Below are 19,132 nucleotides of genomic sequence, written 5' to 3' on the forward strand. Positions count from 1 at the left end.
GGGAGAGAGTCGCGCGCGCGCTCACATGCGCACCGCAGCAGCTGTTAACGCAGCGTTAACGCAGCGAAGCGCGCGACAACCAAGCGCGCCAGCTGTCGTTATGCTAATACGCCGGAATGAGAGTGTGGCGCACAGCTGTGGGAGAGACGAACAGAGGAGAGTCGCGCATGCGCAGGTGGCGTGCGGACGGACGCCGACTACGCAGGAGGGACATGCCTCAGAGCAAGAGATGCGCCCCATCTAAAAAAGAACAACGTATTAAAAATTGAGGCAAGTTTGCGCACTCCGACCAGATGGCGTACGAGAACTCGGAGAAAATTGAATTGAACAGAGAAAATTTGTGTCGTAGAAAATTTGCGATGAGGGAGAGGGCAGGGTAAAATCCACACCACCTAAAACAATTTTCTCTTGTCATCTCCTTCTTGTGGTGTTGGGAAGAGCCAGACGGGAGGGGAGGGGAGGGGAGAGAGAGCGAGGACAGAGTGCCGCGTCGCTGCAGAGGCGGCACAAGACTGTCGTCTTTCATGGACTTTGCAGTGGAGCGACAAGATACGCAACCAATTTTTTAAACTTTTATTGCATGCTTTCCTATCGCCTATGAAGTGCTGTAGTGTAGGCTACAGGTAGCTTTCGGCAGGCTGAAGACTTTTAACATGCTCCAAATCCTCGGCACACGGGCATTTTCGTCTTTACGCTTCATGGAAAAGAACTGCCGTGGCCGGCGTCACCCTCGCGTACTCATATTAAACAAGATAGCCCCTCAAGTTATAAATAACAAAGAATGTCCGTTGGAATCCGGATTCGGAATAAGAAGCTTCTTGGTGCATTTCCGCCCAAGAGGTAGCTGTTATTGCACAGTTGCGACCACCCTCCACATATATGAGTGAGCTAGGCAGTAAACACTCCGACCAATGCCCGACACTGGAGTGCCTCTGGGGTGTCACTATCTCTGCAAAGCACGTCTGTAGCGCGGACAGTTTATCTCTATTGCGGTTATGGCAACATTTGTTTGTGCATAGCCCGCTTCCACAGCATCAGTCTATTTAGAACAACGACGCACCGGGTTCTCGGGCCATACAGCAAGCAAGGAGACCAAAGCACCGTTTGTTTTTAAAAAGTGCTCCTGGGTACTGAAAAAAGGAAATCATTATACGGCAAAGCAAGGATGGTTTCAACAGAGAACAAGTTTCCTACGTAAGTAGGGCGAAGGTTATTTTTGTTTACACTATCAATGAAGGTTGTTGATTTCGTACCTTTGCGCTTGTTCGATTTCTCGCAATACTCTCTTCATATTACACAGTCAGGAAATCAATCTTTATTCGATTTATGTACTCTGGAGGGTCACTTCAGTAGTATTTTTGAAATCGTCCTTTCAACAGGCATTCCATAAATTGCAACGGTATTTTTCTTTGGCTACGCGAACATTGTTCGTATTTTGTGTACACTTTGCTTAGTAGCGGTACAATAGAAGGAATATTACGTAGGTTTTGGTAATACGGCGCAGTTTTTTATTCGCATGTTCGTTTCGGGTATGGTCCAGCCGCGTCAGTGATCCGCAGGTACTGCTGCTTATGTGTGTTACATACCCTCGTCTATTTGATCGTGTTTCAATGTTTCAACAATATTTCAACGTGCAGGTTATGGTACCGTTGCACTATTCATAAACCAGCGGTACTGAACCTGTGAATTTTTTAACCTGTTTTCGGAATATCATGCCACTAACTGACCAGACAATATTTGGCAATGGCCTGTCGGATTAAAACAACGGCGTTGCGACTGCGTCGAGGCGCGCGACTCACGAGGACGGAAATAACGCCCAATATAGCGTATCTAACGTAGTTGCAACCAAGGCATGCAAATGTTCCCGGCCTGTTTTGTTTTTCTTTTGTGGGTGCCACTGGTCGGAATAAGCATTTGGCACACTAGGAACCTACGGGGGAAACTGAAACAGTGGAAATTACGGGGCAAGGAACGCAAAAACTGGGTGCTGTCATCTATATTCTGTTTTCTTCCGCCTGCTGCAAAAGTCATATACGGCTACATTTATTGTTGCCTAGTTGGTTTTTACAGTGTTTTTGCCATACAGATTTCTATTCCAATACAAGCACGGGATAATACGCACCAAAACAAAATTTTTTTTGTTGGCATGCAGCTGCGATATAACCTACCTGAGTTATCTTCATGTCAAGGGAGTATCATTGCGCAACCATTTATACGCTACCCAAAATTGAAGCAAGTGTTCAGTTTTTACATTTGTATACGTTGTCATTTATTAAAGCGAAGCTTCAGTGTCCTCATTGATGCCATTGTATGGCAATACGCTCTGCAGGAACGCCAATTTTTAATGACGATGATGATGAAAGATCGTTAGTGAAGTGACAGAAGAAAACTCTTCGCGTGGCCGGAATCGAACATGGGTCCGTCGCGTTATGTAACCCTCGTCTACGCGATTGCTCCATTTCGACATGGTCAAAGCAAACGTTGAGTAGCATGCACCGATTCGCGTCGTACACCCCAAACCCAACCGTTAGGCCTACGGAGTGCACACTCGAAAGTTCCTGTGGATATTCTCGAAAAGGCGTGCGTCCCTCTAGGTTACCACATACTTGCAGAGTGGGATTGTCCAAACAAAGAAGCCATTGCAAGAAAGCTTCGAGTCCAACCATTGTCGTCGTTATACGGACGAGTGCATGACTTTTTCATAGGTACCTTTGCCTAGCTGCAAGTCTAGCCGTTGGACTTCTGGTGGCGTCCGCAAATGGTGAGAGCACAACAAGCGACACAGGCATCACAAGTTTTCAGGCGGATGAACCGGAATCCAGCACAAGCTCTGCAATCGTCGACTCCCCGGATTCAGCCACAAGCTCAGTTGGTACTACCGATGACGACAGTTTGGCCGACATGGGGTGCAACACGACGCCACCAAGCGACACTGTACAGTTGACCTCGGAACTTGGCAACTTCAGCCATTGGGCCGTGTCCACGGATGCTGCCCCATGCGCCAACGTGTCAAGGTGAGGCGAAATGCAGTTGGAGCACATTGTCTGGATAACCGTTAATTTCAACGCACGAACACGAATAAACTAAATAAGCATGCATTATGTATACGCCAGAAAACGAAAGAAGCAAAAGGGGGAGTAAAATGTTGCCCAAGTACCTCGTCACCCACCTCGCTCCATGATCGAGGGCTACCGTAGCTCTGTACGACTAACTGCGGAGTGAAAGATAACAGGACAACATCTTAAAGAAAGCCCAAAAGCACAACTCTTACAACACGTATTGCTCCACTTTCGAGGCGAATAGTGCGTTTTAGAACACCACAAAATCCTCCTGCGTAAGCGGGAATACGGGTTCGCTTCGCGGCCGCGGCGGCTGCTTTTCCGATGGAGGCGAAAAGCGAAAACGCCCGTGTGTTCGAAATTTAGGCGCACGGTAAACATCCCCAGGAGATCAAAATTAATCTGGAGCCCTGCACTACGGCGCGCCTCATCGCCTGCGTTGAGTCGGCGCGCTAAACCTTAAAATCAATAAATTAAGTAAGCGGGAGAACTCAAAACATTGTGGCGGCAATGCCTCCTTTGTTTGCGAGAGCAGTGTGGACGAAAGTACAGGTCTGGTCTTCTGCGAAGCCCAAAGTTTGTAGAGAAAGGATAGTGGGTCGAAAAAGCAGTCGAATACCTGCATATACATAAGCAAACCCGGATCGCAGTAGCACCGGCTGTATGCGAGACCAAAGGAGCAGCTACCCAAAATCGCGGCTACGGACACCAAAGAAAGGGGGTTGGCCTGATGAGGAGAACAGATACAAGTCAAAATGAAATTGTCTTTGAAATAAATGTGCCATCATCAATAATTCGCGCAAAACATTTAAGCTAGTGCAATCAATCCCAGGCTGGCATTCCTAGCTAATGGAAACTGCTCAAGATATTTCTCCCACGCCAGTGGTCTCTGAAAGAAAAACCTAATTTTCAGAAAGTTGAACTATGTGTGTACGTTTCGAAGCCGAAAGCCTAGTGATTATACATCGTGTCTGAGTCTCCTCGGTTTGCTTTCATCGTCTTTTGGGGCGAATCGCTTTGGAAGGAAGACTGGCTCCAGTTCCCGGGGTCGCTTGCCCACGGCCACAGCTCTCCTGCGTGTGCACCTGTTCTACTCACGTGCTTTCGCATTCACCTGACCAGTTGCATGCAACAGGCTCATTCTTGATCAGTAAAATCATTCAGTAAATTCATTCATTCATTCTTGTTCAGTAAATTCATTATTGTTCCCCTTCCGGTGAAGGCCCAATTCGATGAGATGTAAGGCACATGGATCCTGCTCTGGAGACGTGAGTTCACATTCCTCATGAAACCAAATGTGCTTGTATTTATTTATTTTGCTTTTACAGGAGCGGCAATTTTGGCACCACGTGTGTTGACGACCACGGTTACTTTTCGCATTGATGAGATAATTATTCATTTCACCCTAATAAAATTCTGAATACAGTGTACAACTTCATCGATGCCCTAATGGCCACAGTGCCATAGACCGTAGTAAGACTACTGTTTTTTATTTAATTTATGGTGTAGTAATCCCATATGGGCTACAAACTCACTCGCTGAACTGTACACATTGGAAGTGAAGGTTATCAATTCGAAGGAATTCCAAAGGAATGCCGGTCTACATTTCAAAGGCTGTGAAACGATTTCGAATATTTAGTCGCACTTTAACGACAAGGTGCTTTGTGTTTTAAGGCAAAGGACTTCAGTGCCTTATCAAAAACCAAAAAAGCCCCTAGTCATAGTAATTGTCGTTGGCGTCAACGCGAAAGGTACGATAATGGCCACCGCTTTAAAGCGAAAGCAGATTTGGTTCTCGTGTAATTTTAACCCGGGTCACCAAAGCAGCAGAGAAGTGTTTTATCACAGTGCTCTTAACTTGTATTCAAGCCACTTCAGCTGAAATTTCAAAAATTTCAGTTGGTAGCAACATGTACTGGGAAAACAGACAGCATAAAGACCGAATATCTCCGCCACAGAAGGAACTGTATGAAAAGCAAGGACGGATAGCTAACTTGTTGGATAGAAGAGCTCGGAAAATGTTGAGAAGAAGAAGAATCCGGGTGAAACAAGATATCAGTGCTTGGTATGTTTATGCAAGAGCTCTTAGTCCTGCAGTGAATATCAAACGGGAGTCGGCGGTGATTATCATTATGATAATGACGATGATTCTGATGACAGTGCTGAAGCTATTGAGGTTTGTGGTGGTGATGTCCTACGTGTGGAGAGAATGATATTACGATCATTAGCCGTCTTTATAGCCAGCTGTCATTTTGAGTCTCATTTTTTCTTTGACTTTCAGAAATATCTTTGAGAAGGGCGGAAACCTCGCCGACGCCGCTGTGGCCACCTTGCTGTGCATGGGGGTGACCGTTCCGCACTCAATGGGCATCGGGGGAGGATTTGTTGCCACCGTCTACCTCAGGTACTGATAATGGACGTTGGCCATTATGCACCAACTTTTTAAAGAAGAGCAATGGCGTTACTCGAAAAAAACCTAGTGCATAGTGTTTTTAGTACAGAGGAGTAGCGGCCAGTAATGTTTTCATTAATGAGATTTTGTTATTAATTGCGAGTTATTTTCTACCTCTAGAAATACTGCAATTATCTATAAAGTGTCAATGAGGCACTTGTACGTACCCCCGAGAGGCATCTATCCGAGGTATTTTCAGCGACGAACTAACTGCGTATTCATTTATTCTGGCTGATAGAGAAGCCCCGCGAAATATAAAAAATCCCACGTGACGACGCTCCAGCCTGCATCATAAAGCAGCGTCTTCAATTAATCTTATTGGATGCAATTGCTTTTTTGTCACACGCCCCAAGAGGTAGCGCATCAGTTTGATAATGGCATGCAAGCAGCAGCAAATTTCGCGGGACATGTGTGGCAGGTAAGGCACAAACTTGGTCGCCATTTCTCTTTTCTTTCTTTCCTCCGTTTCATTCTCACTTACTCACAGGCAGCCTGTTCGAGGGCACTACTTTATGGTGGGGACGGGGCGTCGTCACGTGGTACTTTTCCTATTTCGCGGGGTTTCTTAGTGAACAAGAATAAGTGAGTACACAATCAGTTCGTTGCTGAAAATACCGCAGTCAGGTGCCTCTCGTGGGTACCTACAAGACAGTACCTCTCGAGTTAGATAATGATTTACAATTAATTATTTACATCTCACTAATGAAAAGAAAAAAATTACTGGCCGCTACTCCTCTGTGCTAGAAGCATTATGGACAAGGTTTTCTTCAAGTAACGACATTGCTCTTTATTAAAAACTTGGTGCATGATAGCTGGAGTACACTGTATAACCATGAAAGGGCTGGGTACTAAGCAAATTAGAGAAATGAAGGGGTTGTCAAGATAGATAGACAAAGGGAAGCGCCAATCAAAACCAAAATATTAGATAATATTTTACGCGCAAAAGTGCAACGACGATGCGAATTCAGCATTCCTAAAGGGTAATGAACCCAAGAAGCTAATACTAAGTGTTTATAAAAAAGTGTATGCCGTGACAGCTCATTAAACAATCGGATTTAACCTCAAAAATTGGTTGGGTGATGTAAGTCGCGTCATCAGATACAAAAACTACGAGATGTTCAGTGCATTCGTAACTAAAGAAGCTATAAAACAAGTTCCGGCCTTTATAAACAAAACATGAAATATTTAAAACTTTAATCTTATTTTGCAACGACGTCCCTTCGAAAAAATAGAGAAGTAGGGATACGGCAAAAACGACGAGCCATAGAAAAGGTGGCGGGAGTTATAACCTTCCGGTAACAGCGCTTAGTATCTGTGCTTTTCCAAAACATGTTTCAAAGCGATCCTTCCCCTGCCAGCCCAAATCCAAAACAAAATCCTAATATGCGTACTTATATCTTCTGATTACCTTTCAGGTGCACGAGACAGGCTCTGACGCTCATAGCCAGGGAATCAGCTCCAGCAGCAGCGTCGAGGGACATGTTCGTGGACAACAAGACTTTGGCAACCAGAGGCAAGAAAGCCCGCCATACCTTGCTACTGTTTCATTAGACTATAAGTCCATTTACATTTACATTTACAATTTACATTTACATTTACATTTACAAGTCCATTTACATTAGACTATTACCATTTACATTTTTACTGTGCGAAACTGTTACTAATTCTCACTCTTTTCTTGTAGCTCCACAAGCATAGTATTGTTGAATTAAGTGTCTCCATGGTGTTGTAAATTCGGAAATAACATAAATAAAAGCAGTACTAGCATATATTGACCTCTTCTCTCAGCCAACTTACGTTTATTACCTCCATTAAACCATATGAGCATCTCACGTAGTATAATAATAAGTTGTGAGCCTGCATCCAGGAAAACAATGCCTTTTAGAGCTGTGAGTGCGCGGTCTAACTTCTAAGGGTTCTTTTCCCCAACCGAGAAATTATTGGCTTTATTGTTGGCAGCGATAAACGAAATGCTACGAAATACTTGTATATAGTAATAGTAGTAGTAAAACTAAAAGTGGTAGTAGTAGTAGTAGTAGTAGTAGTAGTAGTATCATTATTAGTAGTAGTAGTAGGACGAAACAATATGTTAAGGCCGCGGAGAACTAATGTTTGAAACTCCGGAGGTAATGATTCTTGGAGGCTCAGTAAGACCTCCTTGTACGAATCCCGGGTACGGCACTCATATGTTCACGTTCTTGCCTTATCTGTGCGCATACTACATCGGCAGGTGGTCTGTCCGTGGCCGTACCAGGAGAGCTTCGCGGCTACCAGGCGCTGCTCAGGGAACTGCATGGGGCGCTCTCTTGGCGAGAGCATTTCGACGACGCCATCCGGTTTGCAAGGCATGGCTTCCCCGTGGGGCCGCACCTGGCGGCTGCACTGCAGAGGAGCAAGGACGACCTCTCAGAAAGCCTCAAGTAAGAGTTGCGTGCCACAAGACATGGCCCACAACCGCTGTGATGTCCGCTTGGTCGGCTGCTTACCATGAGGTTAAGCGCTTCTCCATTCATTACGGCCGCGATGACAGTATTTGGGTAAAGCCGGAATACCAAAATCCCTGTAAATGATGCAGGTTTTTCGTATTCTTTAATAAGCCTCAGCCATTTAAGGAAGTGCCGAGTGCTTCACTGCGACGTCGTAATAGCCTAGGCATTGCTTGGGCGAAAAAACCTGCTGAGATTTTGTGTACACATGGCCTGTGGTCACAGCAAAACGGGAGGAAGGTTTGATGCAGATAGTTAGCTATACGGCTTCGACTTGTGCTTCCTTATGCCTACGCGTAAAGTGGCTATTTTAGAGACAAAGGTCCCGTCCCATTGACCTGGCACACATGGGTCATTGGCTACGACATGTTTTATTATGCGTGTTTCTCGACTGAAAGGCCAATACAAGGAGCCTACGGTGTAAGGTAATGCATGTACATGCGCAGAACCGCGTAAAAAGCTTTGAGAGCAAAGGCGGCAGTGGCAGCTGTTACGGCGCCCCTCTCCTTAACCCAGAGCTTAGTCCTCCCACCTCTTCTGCTACTCTCCTATAGTGGCACAGCACTCACTAGCAATAGAGCCCTCGGCGCTGCACAGCAAGCACTGTGGCGTTCAATTGGACCGTCAGATGTGTTTAGTTGGAGCTTGTTGTTGGCACAATTATAACGGATAAAACGTTCTATACAGCTTTCAGCGTTTTTTTTGTAAACAGCCTAACGCTATTTATTTTCAAGGTAGATGAGACAGGACTCGTAGTTTTTTTAGTTTGCTGACAGCACACACCTAAATGTATCATACATTCGAATGACTTGTATTTTATCGTATTCGAAAAGAATGCAAACCACAAAAGCCATAAAAAACAGTCTAAGGATGCGCTAAACTGGAACATACTCAAAAGTTGGGAATGCCATTGCAGTTAAAAAGCACTGACTTGGGACTTGGGATCTGTCCAAAAATATATTTTGATTTTTCAGAAAGGTGTTCTGGAACGATGAAACCAATGATACGCTATCTGAAGGAGAATTGCTGGTGCAGCCGGATCTCGCTAACACACTTGAGGCCATAGCCGACAAAGGCCCCGATTATTTCTACAAGGGAGACTTCGCAGAAGCGACGGTGAAAGAAATTCAGCAGAACGGTAAGGTACATTTAGCACAAGAAATGTACAAACATGCTTTATCTAGCTTAGCCGTTGTGGGTACGTGGCCGGATAAAAAGTTCGCAAACGCATATCGGGCAACAGCCATTACAGCGTTTGAGAGAGCCATACAAATGTGTGATAGTGATAGTCTATACGAACGCTCTGAATAATATACTTTTTCTTAAGGGAATACCGAACTATTTATGTTGGGCATACTCACATCCCCACATCTGCATTGGCGGCACAGATGTTATATCTGTGCAAGTTCTCATTCGCTATATCTAAGTGCTCGAGCAATACTGGCGTATGCACTTTGCAATATTGAAAATATAAATGGATCTAAAGAATGATCCCGGTACAAACCCTTTAACGAAGGATGTCGTAGTTCATGATTGTCATACTCCCACATATGACATTTTGAGCTTGTTTGAGCGTGTTCAAAAATGCCCATTAATTTAAAAAACTTCAAATGTTGCCTCGCCAAGAACCATTATTCTTTCTGTTTGGTAATATTCAAGTAAAATGCACACTGACACGTTGGTGCCACCGCTGTGACGCTGAATGCAATAGCACCTTTTTTGTGGATGCGATACCAAATGTCGATATTTAAAAAGAAATCCTGGTTTAGTGAATGTGGTGTTACTCAGGCTGCATAACGTTCTTGGTGATAAAACTAGTATCATGAGAAAATATTGCACAAGCTCATTGCGCACTAGGGATTCTATACATGCGAAATACTTTGGTCCTATTTCCAAGCGTAAGATCTTCAGCGAGCACTAGAAATACTCAGGGCAGAATACTTTTATTGGGGGAAGTAAGAATGTGCATACAGAAATAAAGAAAATTTGTAATGTATTTAATGAAACCAATTCAAATTTTGTTCACCATTGGTGTTTCAAATTTTAGCGACACATACAGAAAACTATAATATTAAGTATTGACGTGGCCTGTGTCGCTTGATACACGCATATCTAAAAGAGTGAGCAATGCACCACAATATTTTACAGATAGATTCAGAAAGCACTGTAGCAGTAATTAAGCGATATTACAGTAACAGTTTTGTGATAAACAAGCTAAGCAACACAACGGCCACAGCACCGTAGTAAGAAGTTCAAGAACAGAACTAGTGTGATGGTTTATAAAATCCGTAGGCGCTTACACATAACAGAAAGAACTATCTAACATCGTGATTCTTTTCCTTGTTTCTACGTGTAGTGTTCCTAGATTGTCGACGTGTAGTAATCCTAGATTGCCGCATAAATACTGAGAAAACAAGCGCGAAATGATGTTCGAAATGTTCCCTACCAAGCACGTACCTTATAAAAGATAAGATAGCATGAGTCGGTCACACTTTCTTGAAACGAACGCAAAATTAATATTTAGTGTTGCTTATGATTTGTTCCTAACCTTCGCGACACCCAAAGCAAACTGATGACGCCAATTGATGTATACTAGCTAAAACGATTCATTCATTCATTCGGCAGGCATTCTCAGATAATGAATGGCAGCCTACTATTGTCACTGAGGAAGAAAGTGTATGACAGCTCCATTTTACCGGTACTCACCTACGGGGCAGAAACTTGGAGGCTAATAAAAGGATTCAGCTTAAATGGCGGACGAGTCAGCAAGCAATGGAACGGAAAATGATAGGTGTAACATTAAGGGACAACAAGAAAGCGGAGGGGGTCAGGAAACAAATGCGTTTTAAGGGCATAGTAGTAGAAATTAACACGAAATTGGTGAGGGAAGGGCACGTAATGCAAAGGAAAGATAATCGTTGGTCGTTAAGGGTAACAGAGTGGATCCCTGGAGAAGTCAAGCGTGGCAGGGGGCGGCACAAAGTTGGATGGGCAGGTAAGATGAAGAAGTTTGCGGGGATAAATTGGTAGCACTTATAACAGGACCGGGATAATTAGAGATACATGGGAGAGGCCTTTGCCCTGCAGTGGGCATAGACAGGATGACGATAATGATGAGCTAAAACCCAACAAAGCGTAAGCGAGCCCTCGGGGTGACTGCAGGTGGAGTGCTAGCAATGAGCGACCTGAAGCGCTACACCGTCTCGTGGGAGACACCAGTGCGAACAAGTTTCCAAGACGGCCGGACGCTGTACTCAGTGCCAGCGCCAGCCAGCGGCGCAGTGCTAGCCTACATCCTCGGTATCATGGACGGATTCCGGGCATCACCCGATGACCTGCTCCCAGACGATGGACTAACCTTGCACAGGTATGGATGAAGGGTTTAATAAAACCATTTGGCTGAGACAAATAAATTTCGAGGATACTTGAAAAAGGGATGGCTAACAACCAATAATGATAATAAAAATAAACTTAGTTTTGTTTGGATTTGTTTGTTTCGCATTTTTGTTTGACAGAAGCCGTAGTCATGGCTTTATTTTGAAGCTGGAATGGAACGTTAACGAAGAGAGGAGACATATTCCTAAGTCAGCCTGCTCCTTCTAGCACAACTGTTTTATTGTTTTCAGTAATCAGAAAGTTAACTCATATATAATGGAAGGAACTTTCAACCTAAATTATTAACTTTGTAAAATGAATATATGTACAAATGATGGGTGTTCGAATTTAAGCGGTGCATTTTCGGACATTCTTGTTGCGGAACATATTTTGAAGTCATTGCTTCTGGAGATGGTTGATAAACCGTTGAGAAGTGTTAATGTTTTGGTTAAAAACGTCAAACATCTGCAAACCCAATGATTATTTCGCAGGATCATCTAGAATCCCTGGCATTTTGAAGTGTTTGTTGAACCAGAAGTGTGAAAATAAGGTAATGGCGCAATAAATCACTTCTCTACATTAAAGCCGGGAGGAAGACCACCGTGGTTTATTATTTTTTGCAATAAACAATTTATAGTATATTAGGCAGAAAAATGATGACGTGCTACAATTAAAATATAACTAAAGGTCTGGAACAATACAAGCAAATTTTAAGCAAATTTTTAACGGTTTTAGGAGTTTTGATTGGCTTAATCTGGGTGGGTTTGAGAAAGGTGTAATTATTGACCGCAGTATAAGTTGGTTCTGAGGCTTAAATGTTCCCCAATCCTGTTACAAGCTGTCAACTTTACGTTAAAATGCACATAGTTCATATTATCGCTAGGGCTGTTTTGTAAATGTCTTCCAGGTTTGTGGAAGCATGCAAATTCGCCTTCGCACAACGGGCTCTGCTTGGAGACGGCAAATTTGTCAAAGTTGAAGAGGTGGGTGATGGTCGTAGTCAACTTGATACACCAAAACTATTACGGAGAAAAAACATGTGCTTTTGAAAATATATAACGTCGAGGAGGTGCCTTTTGCTTAGGTTTCAATTTAGAGGGCTGCCTATTCATTACACATATAACTTCTATATGTTTAGTTTGCGCATGCCGCAGTTACAAATGTCATTCGCAGCCAGAATTCCAATCCGACTACTGAGGCCTTGAATGCGATAAGGCAGATACTAAGTTGGTCGTTAAAATATATTGTATTGGTAAATTGTGCAATTTACATCTTTTCTCAGAGTAACCTGGACCGACTGAGAGATTCATGCCGCTATGGAAAAGTGTAACATAACGGAAAGAATACACACACTTTGTGCAATAAACAAGCATAGTGTTTTTGATATGTCCACAAAACATGTTTTACACTTGAGCTGTCTTGGCTGCTAGCAAACTTAAGATACGGTTGTTGTAAACAAAGCCTTCTATTCAAACGATAAGCTATGGACTGGATATGTTTTGCAAATTGTTTTAAGAATGCGCTATTCCTGTTTCATTGGTCGAGCTCTCAAGATTTGTTACCTACGTTCTCCAATTGTGCCGCAGCTACAACAACTCCTAACATCTCCAGATTTTGCGGAAGCTGCGAGAAACTTAATCAATGATTCATGCACGCATGACGACCCGACCTATTATGGATTTGTAAACGAATCTCAAGTTGACGACACAGGCACGGCTCACGCGTCGTTCTGGGGTCACAACGGCGACGTCATCTCTATCACATCCACTGTGAACGGCTAGTAAGTACATAAAAGAAACAGCCTGTCGTTGTATACCCTGTGTGTTGAAGTAAATTTAAGAATACGGTAATTTTATTACCGGGTCATATGGAGCGGGTAGGATTAACGTTGTACAAACTTCTCTACAACATTGGTAACTTTACATTGTTCACTCAGACGCACACCTCACCCACTGACGCAATTACGCTTTCATTCACAGTGCGTTACTACCGAACGTGTTAACAGCAGCTAGATAACGCATGGCGTAGATGCCCTCATAAAACATTGTATGCCCCATCATTGTGGTTTCAAATTTATTAGCACTGCTCCGCATTTACATCGCGCGTCCTAATAAAGGAGAATACAAGGAGGGGAAATACTTGTCACCTGCTTGTTTTTTTTTAGGGTAACTTCTTCCGGTCGATCACTGCCATGAAGTTTAAACGATTTATCTGTTTGGGTTCTTGCATTGATCGTTCCTTAGATTTTCACGATAAACTGTAGACTGCCATTTATCGCGAAGATGCACCAGGCAGGACTATATTGAATGAGATTCAATTACGAGTGTACTTATTCCCTAGCACAACTCTTCCAAGTCCAAGCTTGTATTAAGCTGCTTTTTGCGTGCAACCCGTGGTTTTTCAGCTCCAAGCATGTATGTTTTAATGGCGCAGTGTAGGAATAATACGATATAATGAAGGAAAACTGCGCGTGAAGCTAATCAGTTACAAAAGCCGCGGCAATAACTTGCTTTGGGAACGCCAGTACTAAGACATATTATGAAGGGTTAGCATTATTCCGGCATCATTTTTCTAAGTGTTCTAAATCAATGCCCCCAGTTGCATCAATAAGCCGTTATTTATCTAAAACATAAAACGGGCCAATCCTACAAGACTGTGAAGAGTGTGGCCTGACCGATTATCGCTCATTCCAGTTTCGGAAGCCATGTGCGCACAGCTTCCGGAGTGATACTCAACAATCAGATGGACGACTTCTCAACACCAGGCATGAGCAACTCGTACGACATTGCCCCTTCACGAGCCAACTACATTGAGCCTCACAAGAGACCAGTCTCGTCCATGGTGCCCTCAGTCATCGTGGACAGCAATGGTGACGCCGAGCTCGCAATAGGGGGCGCAGGAGGCCCCAAGATCACGTCAGGCGTGGCGCAGGTAAGAAAGACACTAACAGTGATGTTCCGCACTGTGGAGAAAAATTGGAATTTCTAGGTGCAGATGTTACCTATATTTAGCTCTTTCCCAAAGAAGTTTCTCAACAAATTCCTGGAAGTTTCCTAGCAAGCTGTTTTTGCAGCGGATTGGTCTTCTCCTTTGGTTGCGGTTTTGTTTCGTGCTTTATTCTGCGCCGCCTATGCCTAGTTTATTTGGACATGCCGACGCAAACGGCATTCAAGAGTTTTATCTTGAAAAAAAAATCCAATACCGAGGACTCCCAGTAGTCGCTGGCGGATTCCTACAGGGCAAAATGAGTTATATGCATTTCACGTTTTGTACCAGCCCACATGCTTAGTTTGCATGCTGTCATTGAAGTTGAAGGTTCCCATACAAAAAGAGGTGATGATATAATTGGGTAGCTGAGACTTTTTATTCATAACACCCTGGTAATGTGGTGTTATGAATGACCGGTTTACTGACAATTTTCATTTTTAATGCGCGTCTTTTTTATATTTTCTGCATCTATCAAAAATGTTTATCTCATTTCGGCCGCAACTACAACCGAAAATTCTTCAAAAAGAGGAAATATTCTTTACGGAATTTTACTAGTCCCTGAAAGCATAATGTGTAATACCTTTTGTTAATGTTGCTGTTTCGTACCGCTCAACCCCCTCGAAGCACGTAAACAGTTTACCGACTGTCGTGTTCACTCAAGTTCACGGTTAAGCCATTCCGTTTTCTCTTTCATGTCCTTCTATTTCATCTTGAATAAAAGCTAGTCTAAAAGTATAACATGATGTTGCGCTTGTTATTATACCAAGTCTGTGCGACGATCTGAGATATACAGTAATCCCGCGTTATAACGAAATCGCTTTACTCGAAATATCGCTTTATTCGAAATTTCTTCTAGTCCCAATCCAAACGCATGCATTTTAGGCCGCATTATTCGAAGCATACGAAGAGCTGGACCCACTTAGAGCGAAGTGGCGACCAGAGGCGTAGCCGAGTGGCGGTGACCCAGCGGAGAGTCAGGCGGTCAACATGGCGAGTTAAGCTGGTGTTTCCCCGGCGATTTTCTCGAGCCGGTCATGCTTGATTCGCGCCCTCCGACTTTAGGCAAACGGTTCAATTGCGTGGTAGAGTGATTAAATTTGTTCTTAGACATTGGTGCGCGAACGCTGACAGTTGAAGCGTAGAATTAGCAGTGTCATCGACAGCGGGGCGCCGAAAAACTTTTGTTTTGCAAACTTCACGTCTGCACACCTAGGGGAAAAATTTCCCAGTGGTCATGCAACACCATAGTGAAACACCGGTCAGTTTTCATGATTGCGCCGTGTACCCACAATAGTGGTTAATCGTTGTTTTTGAGCTCAACAAAAATAACTTCGGACTCGAGCCACGGAATTTGCGGCGCTTTCCAGCGCGAAACTCTCGTAGCATTCCTTGACGCCCACGCCAACCTCCTCCCCTATAGAAGTGGCCACTGCCCTCTCCCCTTCATTGGCTCTGCAGTGTGGGAGGGGTTCGGACGCCTGTCACTGCTGGGTCAAATCGGAGAAGGGGTTTCTCGCGCCCTGAAAGAACATGAAATAGTCAGAGCTCACAGCCTCTTTTGCACCTCAATAAAGTTTTGATTCACGATATACATTCTGTTTTGATTCCTCGTAGTTGTGGCGCAATTAAAGTTTAACTACTTTAGCTTTTCTCGAGTGGTCGCTTATATCAAAATATTGCTTATAACGAAATTTGTCACCGTCCAGCTGACTTCGTTATAACGAGGGATTACTGCATGTTGTATTACAATGGCGCAATTTGTCAAGATATAGTCGGTGTATTCACCAATATACATGATGTCCTCATTATAACCCTACGCGATTTCGGTGTTTTGCTTTTGCCCAAGCTGTTTTACGTTTTTGCAATGATAACGTAGGTGGTGATGAAGACCCTGTGGCAAGGCGACAATATCAAGGAGGCCATTGACGCTCCAAGAGTTCATCACCAACTTTTTCCCGATGAAGTGTCAGTGGAGACAGAGTTATCAGAGGTAAGAAAAATCAAGCTTTGAAATGATGAACGATTTCACAAGATCTGAGCCAACGCAAAATAAAAGATATGCATGTTTTAAAAACGACGCTTGTCACATCTGCGGCAGCTTTGGTATGGCGGTGAGTTTTTCCCGCTTTTTGGTTTAATAGTGAGAAGGAGAAAACCACTTACATGAGAAATTTATTGAGTGGGGCTAAATTTTTTGACGACTTTTATTTCATTGAGTCGTCTCGCTGGCAGACATATTCACCCCTGTTAACTGCAGCCGCTTTTAGAGCAATAAAGCGTTTACACCTGTTTTCCTCAAAACAAAGGTTCAGTACTAAAATTGAAGTATTGTAGCATCTAAGCAGTTTCAGCCGGCGAAGCCGGGGGCGGCAAAATCACTACCTGCAAACGGACGTTGTTCGAAACAGGGTGAAACGGTGCACGAGATTGTTCGGATGACACCTCGATCCTGCATGAGTGAAGCCGTAGAAGTAGCTTAATCTAAGTCTTGCCCTTTCTATGCATGTCCGTTACCGTCACATATTATATCTCCCTCGGTGCGTACAATCGATCACACATACGGGGCTTCAATGTCATTATTATTCATGCAGTTGAACCATTAGGCCATGAAAGCGGTCGCCTTTGTGCAAAGTAGATCGATAACTGATCAATCCTTAACGCAGTGACTAGTTTGTTTTCTTGACGCGGAAAATAAAAACGCGTGCATATGCAATAGTTCCGTACCGAAGGTAGGAGCTCAAGTAGTGTGTATGATTATATAGCTTCCCATGCCCCACCCCAAGTACACCATCTCGTATCACTCTAGTAAAACTGATTTTACTGGCGACTAAATATTATGTACATTGTAGCTGCTAGACTCTCCACGTTTTAATATAATGTTGTACGAAATATTGTTCGATGATTGTACATTGCTCCTGCATCCATGACACAGAAATTGTTGTACGATTAGTTGTTTCTCAATTCAGCTAAATTTGATAGCTCCATAATTTTGTTTAATGGTGAATATATTCAGACGAACTAAGTGTTGCTGGATTGATGTTTCTGCATTTTATTATTGAACGGTTTACCTCATTTACAATAACGCCTTGATCACGTATTTTTTCACCCTTTCTAGGAGTACATCGGCGAGTTGGAAGGAAGAGGCCACGTGGTCACATTTGCGAACGGAAAGCGGTCCATCATCAACGGCATCAGCCGGGAAGGGAATCGACTCTACGCGAACGCCGACTTTCGCAAAGGGGGAAGCGTGGATGGCGAATGATTTATGCCTCATTAACGTCGGTAATACTGTGCAGCTTCACCTAATTTAAAACAACACAAGCTTTTCGTTAAAAATTTACAAAAAAATAACGCAAACATACTTCTTTGATTGAACAGCGTGAATCACTGATTGTCTCGTAAGCCAGAAGCATGAAAGTGACAATAAAGGCAACATCTTACATTGCTTCCGTGGATAGGGTGCCATGAGAGAATAGCATGCGAGGTGTTCGCACTTAATTAGGTTAGGCAATTAATAAAATGGAATGTATTCATATGACGCCAGCGCAACCCAGAAGTTCTGTGGAGGTGTTTTTCAAGTCGAAAAAACCTGGGCCAAAAGATCCTTGTTAGTAGAGAACCGTGCTGTGCTCCTTCTACTTGAAATTTTGCTAGAAATGCCTTACAAAATGCAAAACAGGTACCTAAGCCGTTAGCGCACTCGATGACCATCTTCGTATGACATCATCTTAAGCCTAGAGTCTGTTTAGTTGTGGTGCTCATATCGTACATACACTTCTGCAAGGCGAAAACCAAGGCCAGCAGGTGTTTCCGTATAGATTACTATACCTGGTTCAGGAACATATCTCTCAATGTGCCGTCGCAATTCCGTGTGTACTATCACTACTCGTTGCAATTCTTTTTAATGTTTTTGGTTCTCACGACCACCTGAAAAAAGTCTTTTATTGAATTTGATCAGTTATTTTGGTGGCTTAATTGATACGTTTCAAGCCGCTATGAACGACCAGCTACGGAGGTTAACCGAAACCAAGCCATCAAATTAGAATGATAAAAGAACCGAAACGAAAGTTATTTCGTCCCCACACCTATTTTACCAAGGCAGTGAGGAGATGTCACGAGCCCCAAACCAGACAATAAAAGCTTTAAAAAGCCATAACGGCGCACTGCCGTTATAGGGAGAATAGGGAACGGCATCCTGGGATGAGAAACCATCATTTCCTTAAGAAGGCAACGTTACCGGGGTGACAATTCAGAGGCATGTTGTAGCGGTCATCACAGTTTGTAGTATTTGAGAAAGCATTTGCTATTTCTCAAGCCACAGACGCGAGTGGCTCCTGCAGCTCCACAATTAGCTGCTAGCGCCAGTGCCCATGAGCCCTGAGCAAGTGAAAGTACAACCAAAGCTGCAGCTTTGGTTTGATATTTTCGTTGTAAAAGGCTAATCGATGGCAAAAAGGAACAAGTAAACGATCACGAGCTACGTAACACGCCACACGCGGCTCCAGCCTGCTAAACCAGTCCCCTCATCCCTGCTCTGCCTCATGGCTTTTAGGCGATTCTCTTTTAGATTCGCAAGATTACCAATGGGAGTAGCACTATTTGGAGCCAGCCACATAGTTTCTTCCACGGGAATTTTCAACGCAAACTAATCAGTGTGCTGAGAAAGAGTGCTTGCAACATTCCGACAACAGTGGAGGGTTCCTGAGGACCAGGATTCTAACACGGCTGTGTTATCGCCTGTCCTGCTGCCGAAGAAAGGACCCGCAAGCTTG

General features: G+C 43.7%; 1 protein-coding gene across 1 annotated transcript; it reads left to right on the forward strand.

The window, feature by feature from the left end:
• The first annotated feature begins 1,059 nt into the window (after positions 1-1,059).
• On the forward strand, positions 1,060-17,622 carry LOC144146432 (scoloptoxin SSD14-like). Its single transcript, XM_077678387.1, has 12 exons — positions 1,060-1,194; positions 2,706-3,014; positions 5,341-5,463; positions 6,927-7,024; positions 7,742-7,931; positions 8,972-9,135; positions 11,160-11,364; positions 12,280-12,355; positions 12,959-13,152; positions 14,066-14,303; positions 16,237-16,350; positions 17,476-17,622. The coding sequence occupies exons 1-12, from the start codon at positions 1,166-1,168 to the stop codon at positions 17,620-17,622; spliced, it is 1,887 nt and encodes a 628-aa protein (XP_077534513.1). The 5' UTR covers positions 1,060-1,165.
• Positions 17,623-19,132: the final 1,510 nt, after the last annotated feature.

Source organism: Haemaphysalis longicornis, unplaced genomic scaffold (assembly GCF_048455015.1).
Source record: "Haemaphysalis longicornis isolate Haplotype H1 unplaced genomic scaffold, Haemaphysalis longicornis Haplotype H1 scaffold_7, whole genome shotgun sequence".
In the NCBI taxonomy this organism is placed as follows: Eukaryota; Metazoa; Arthropoda; class Arachnida; order Ixodida; family Ixodidae; genus Haemaphysalis; species Haemaphysalis longicornis.

Coding starts and splice junctions, on each gene's coding strand:
- LOC144146432 (XM_077678387.1), top strand. CDS start 1,166: ATGGTTTCAACAGAGAACAAGTTTCCTAC. Junction 7,932..8,971: donor GACCTCTCAGAAAGCCTCAA/GTAAGAGTTGCG, acceptor TTGATTTTTCAG/AAAGGTGTTCTGGAACGATG. Junction 9,136..11,159: donor GAAAGAAATTCAGCAGAACG/GTAAGGTACATT, acceptor GGGTGACTGCAG/GTGGAGTGCTAGCAATGAGC.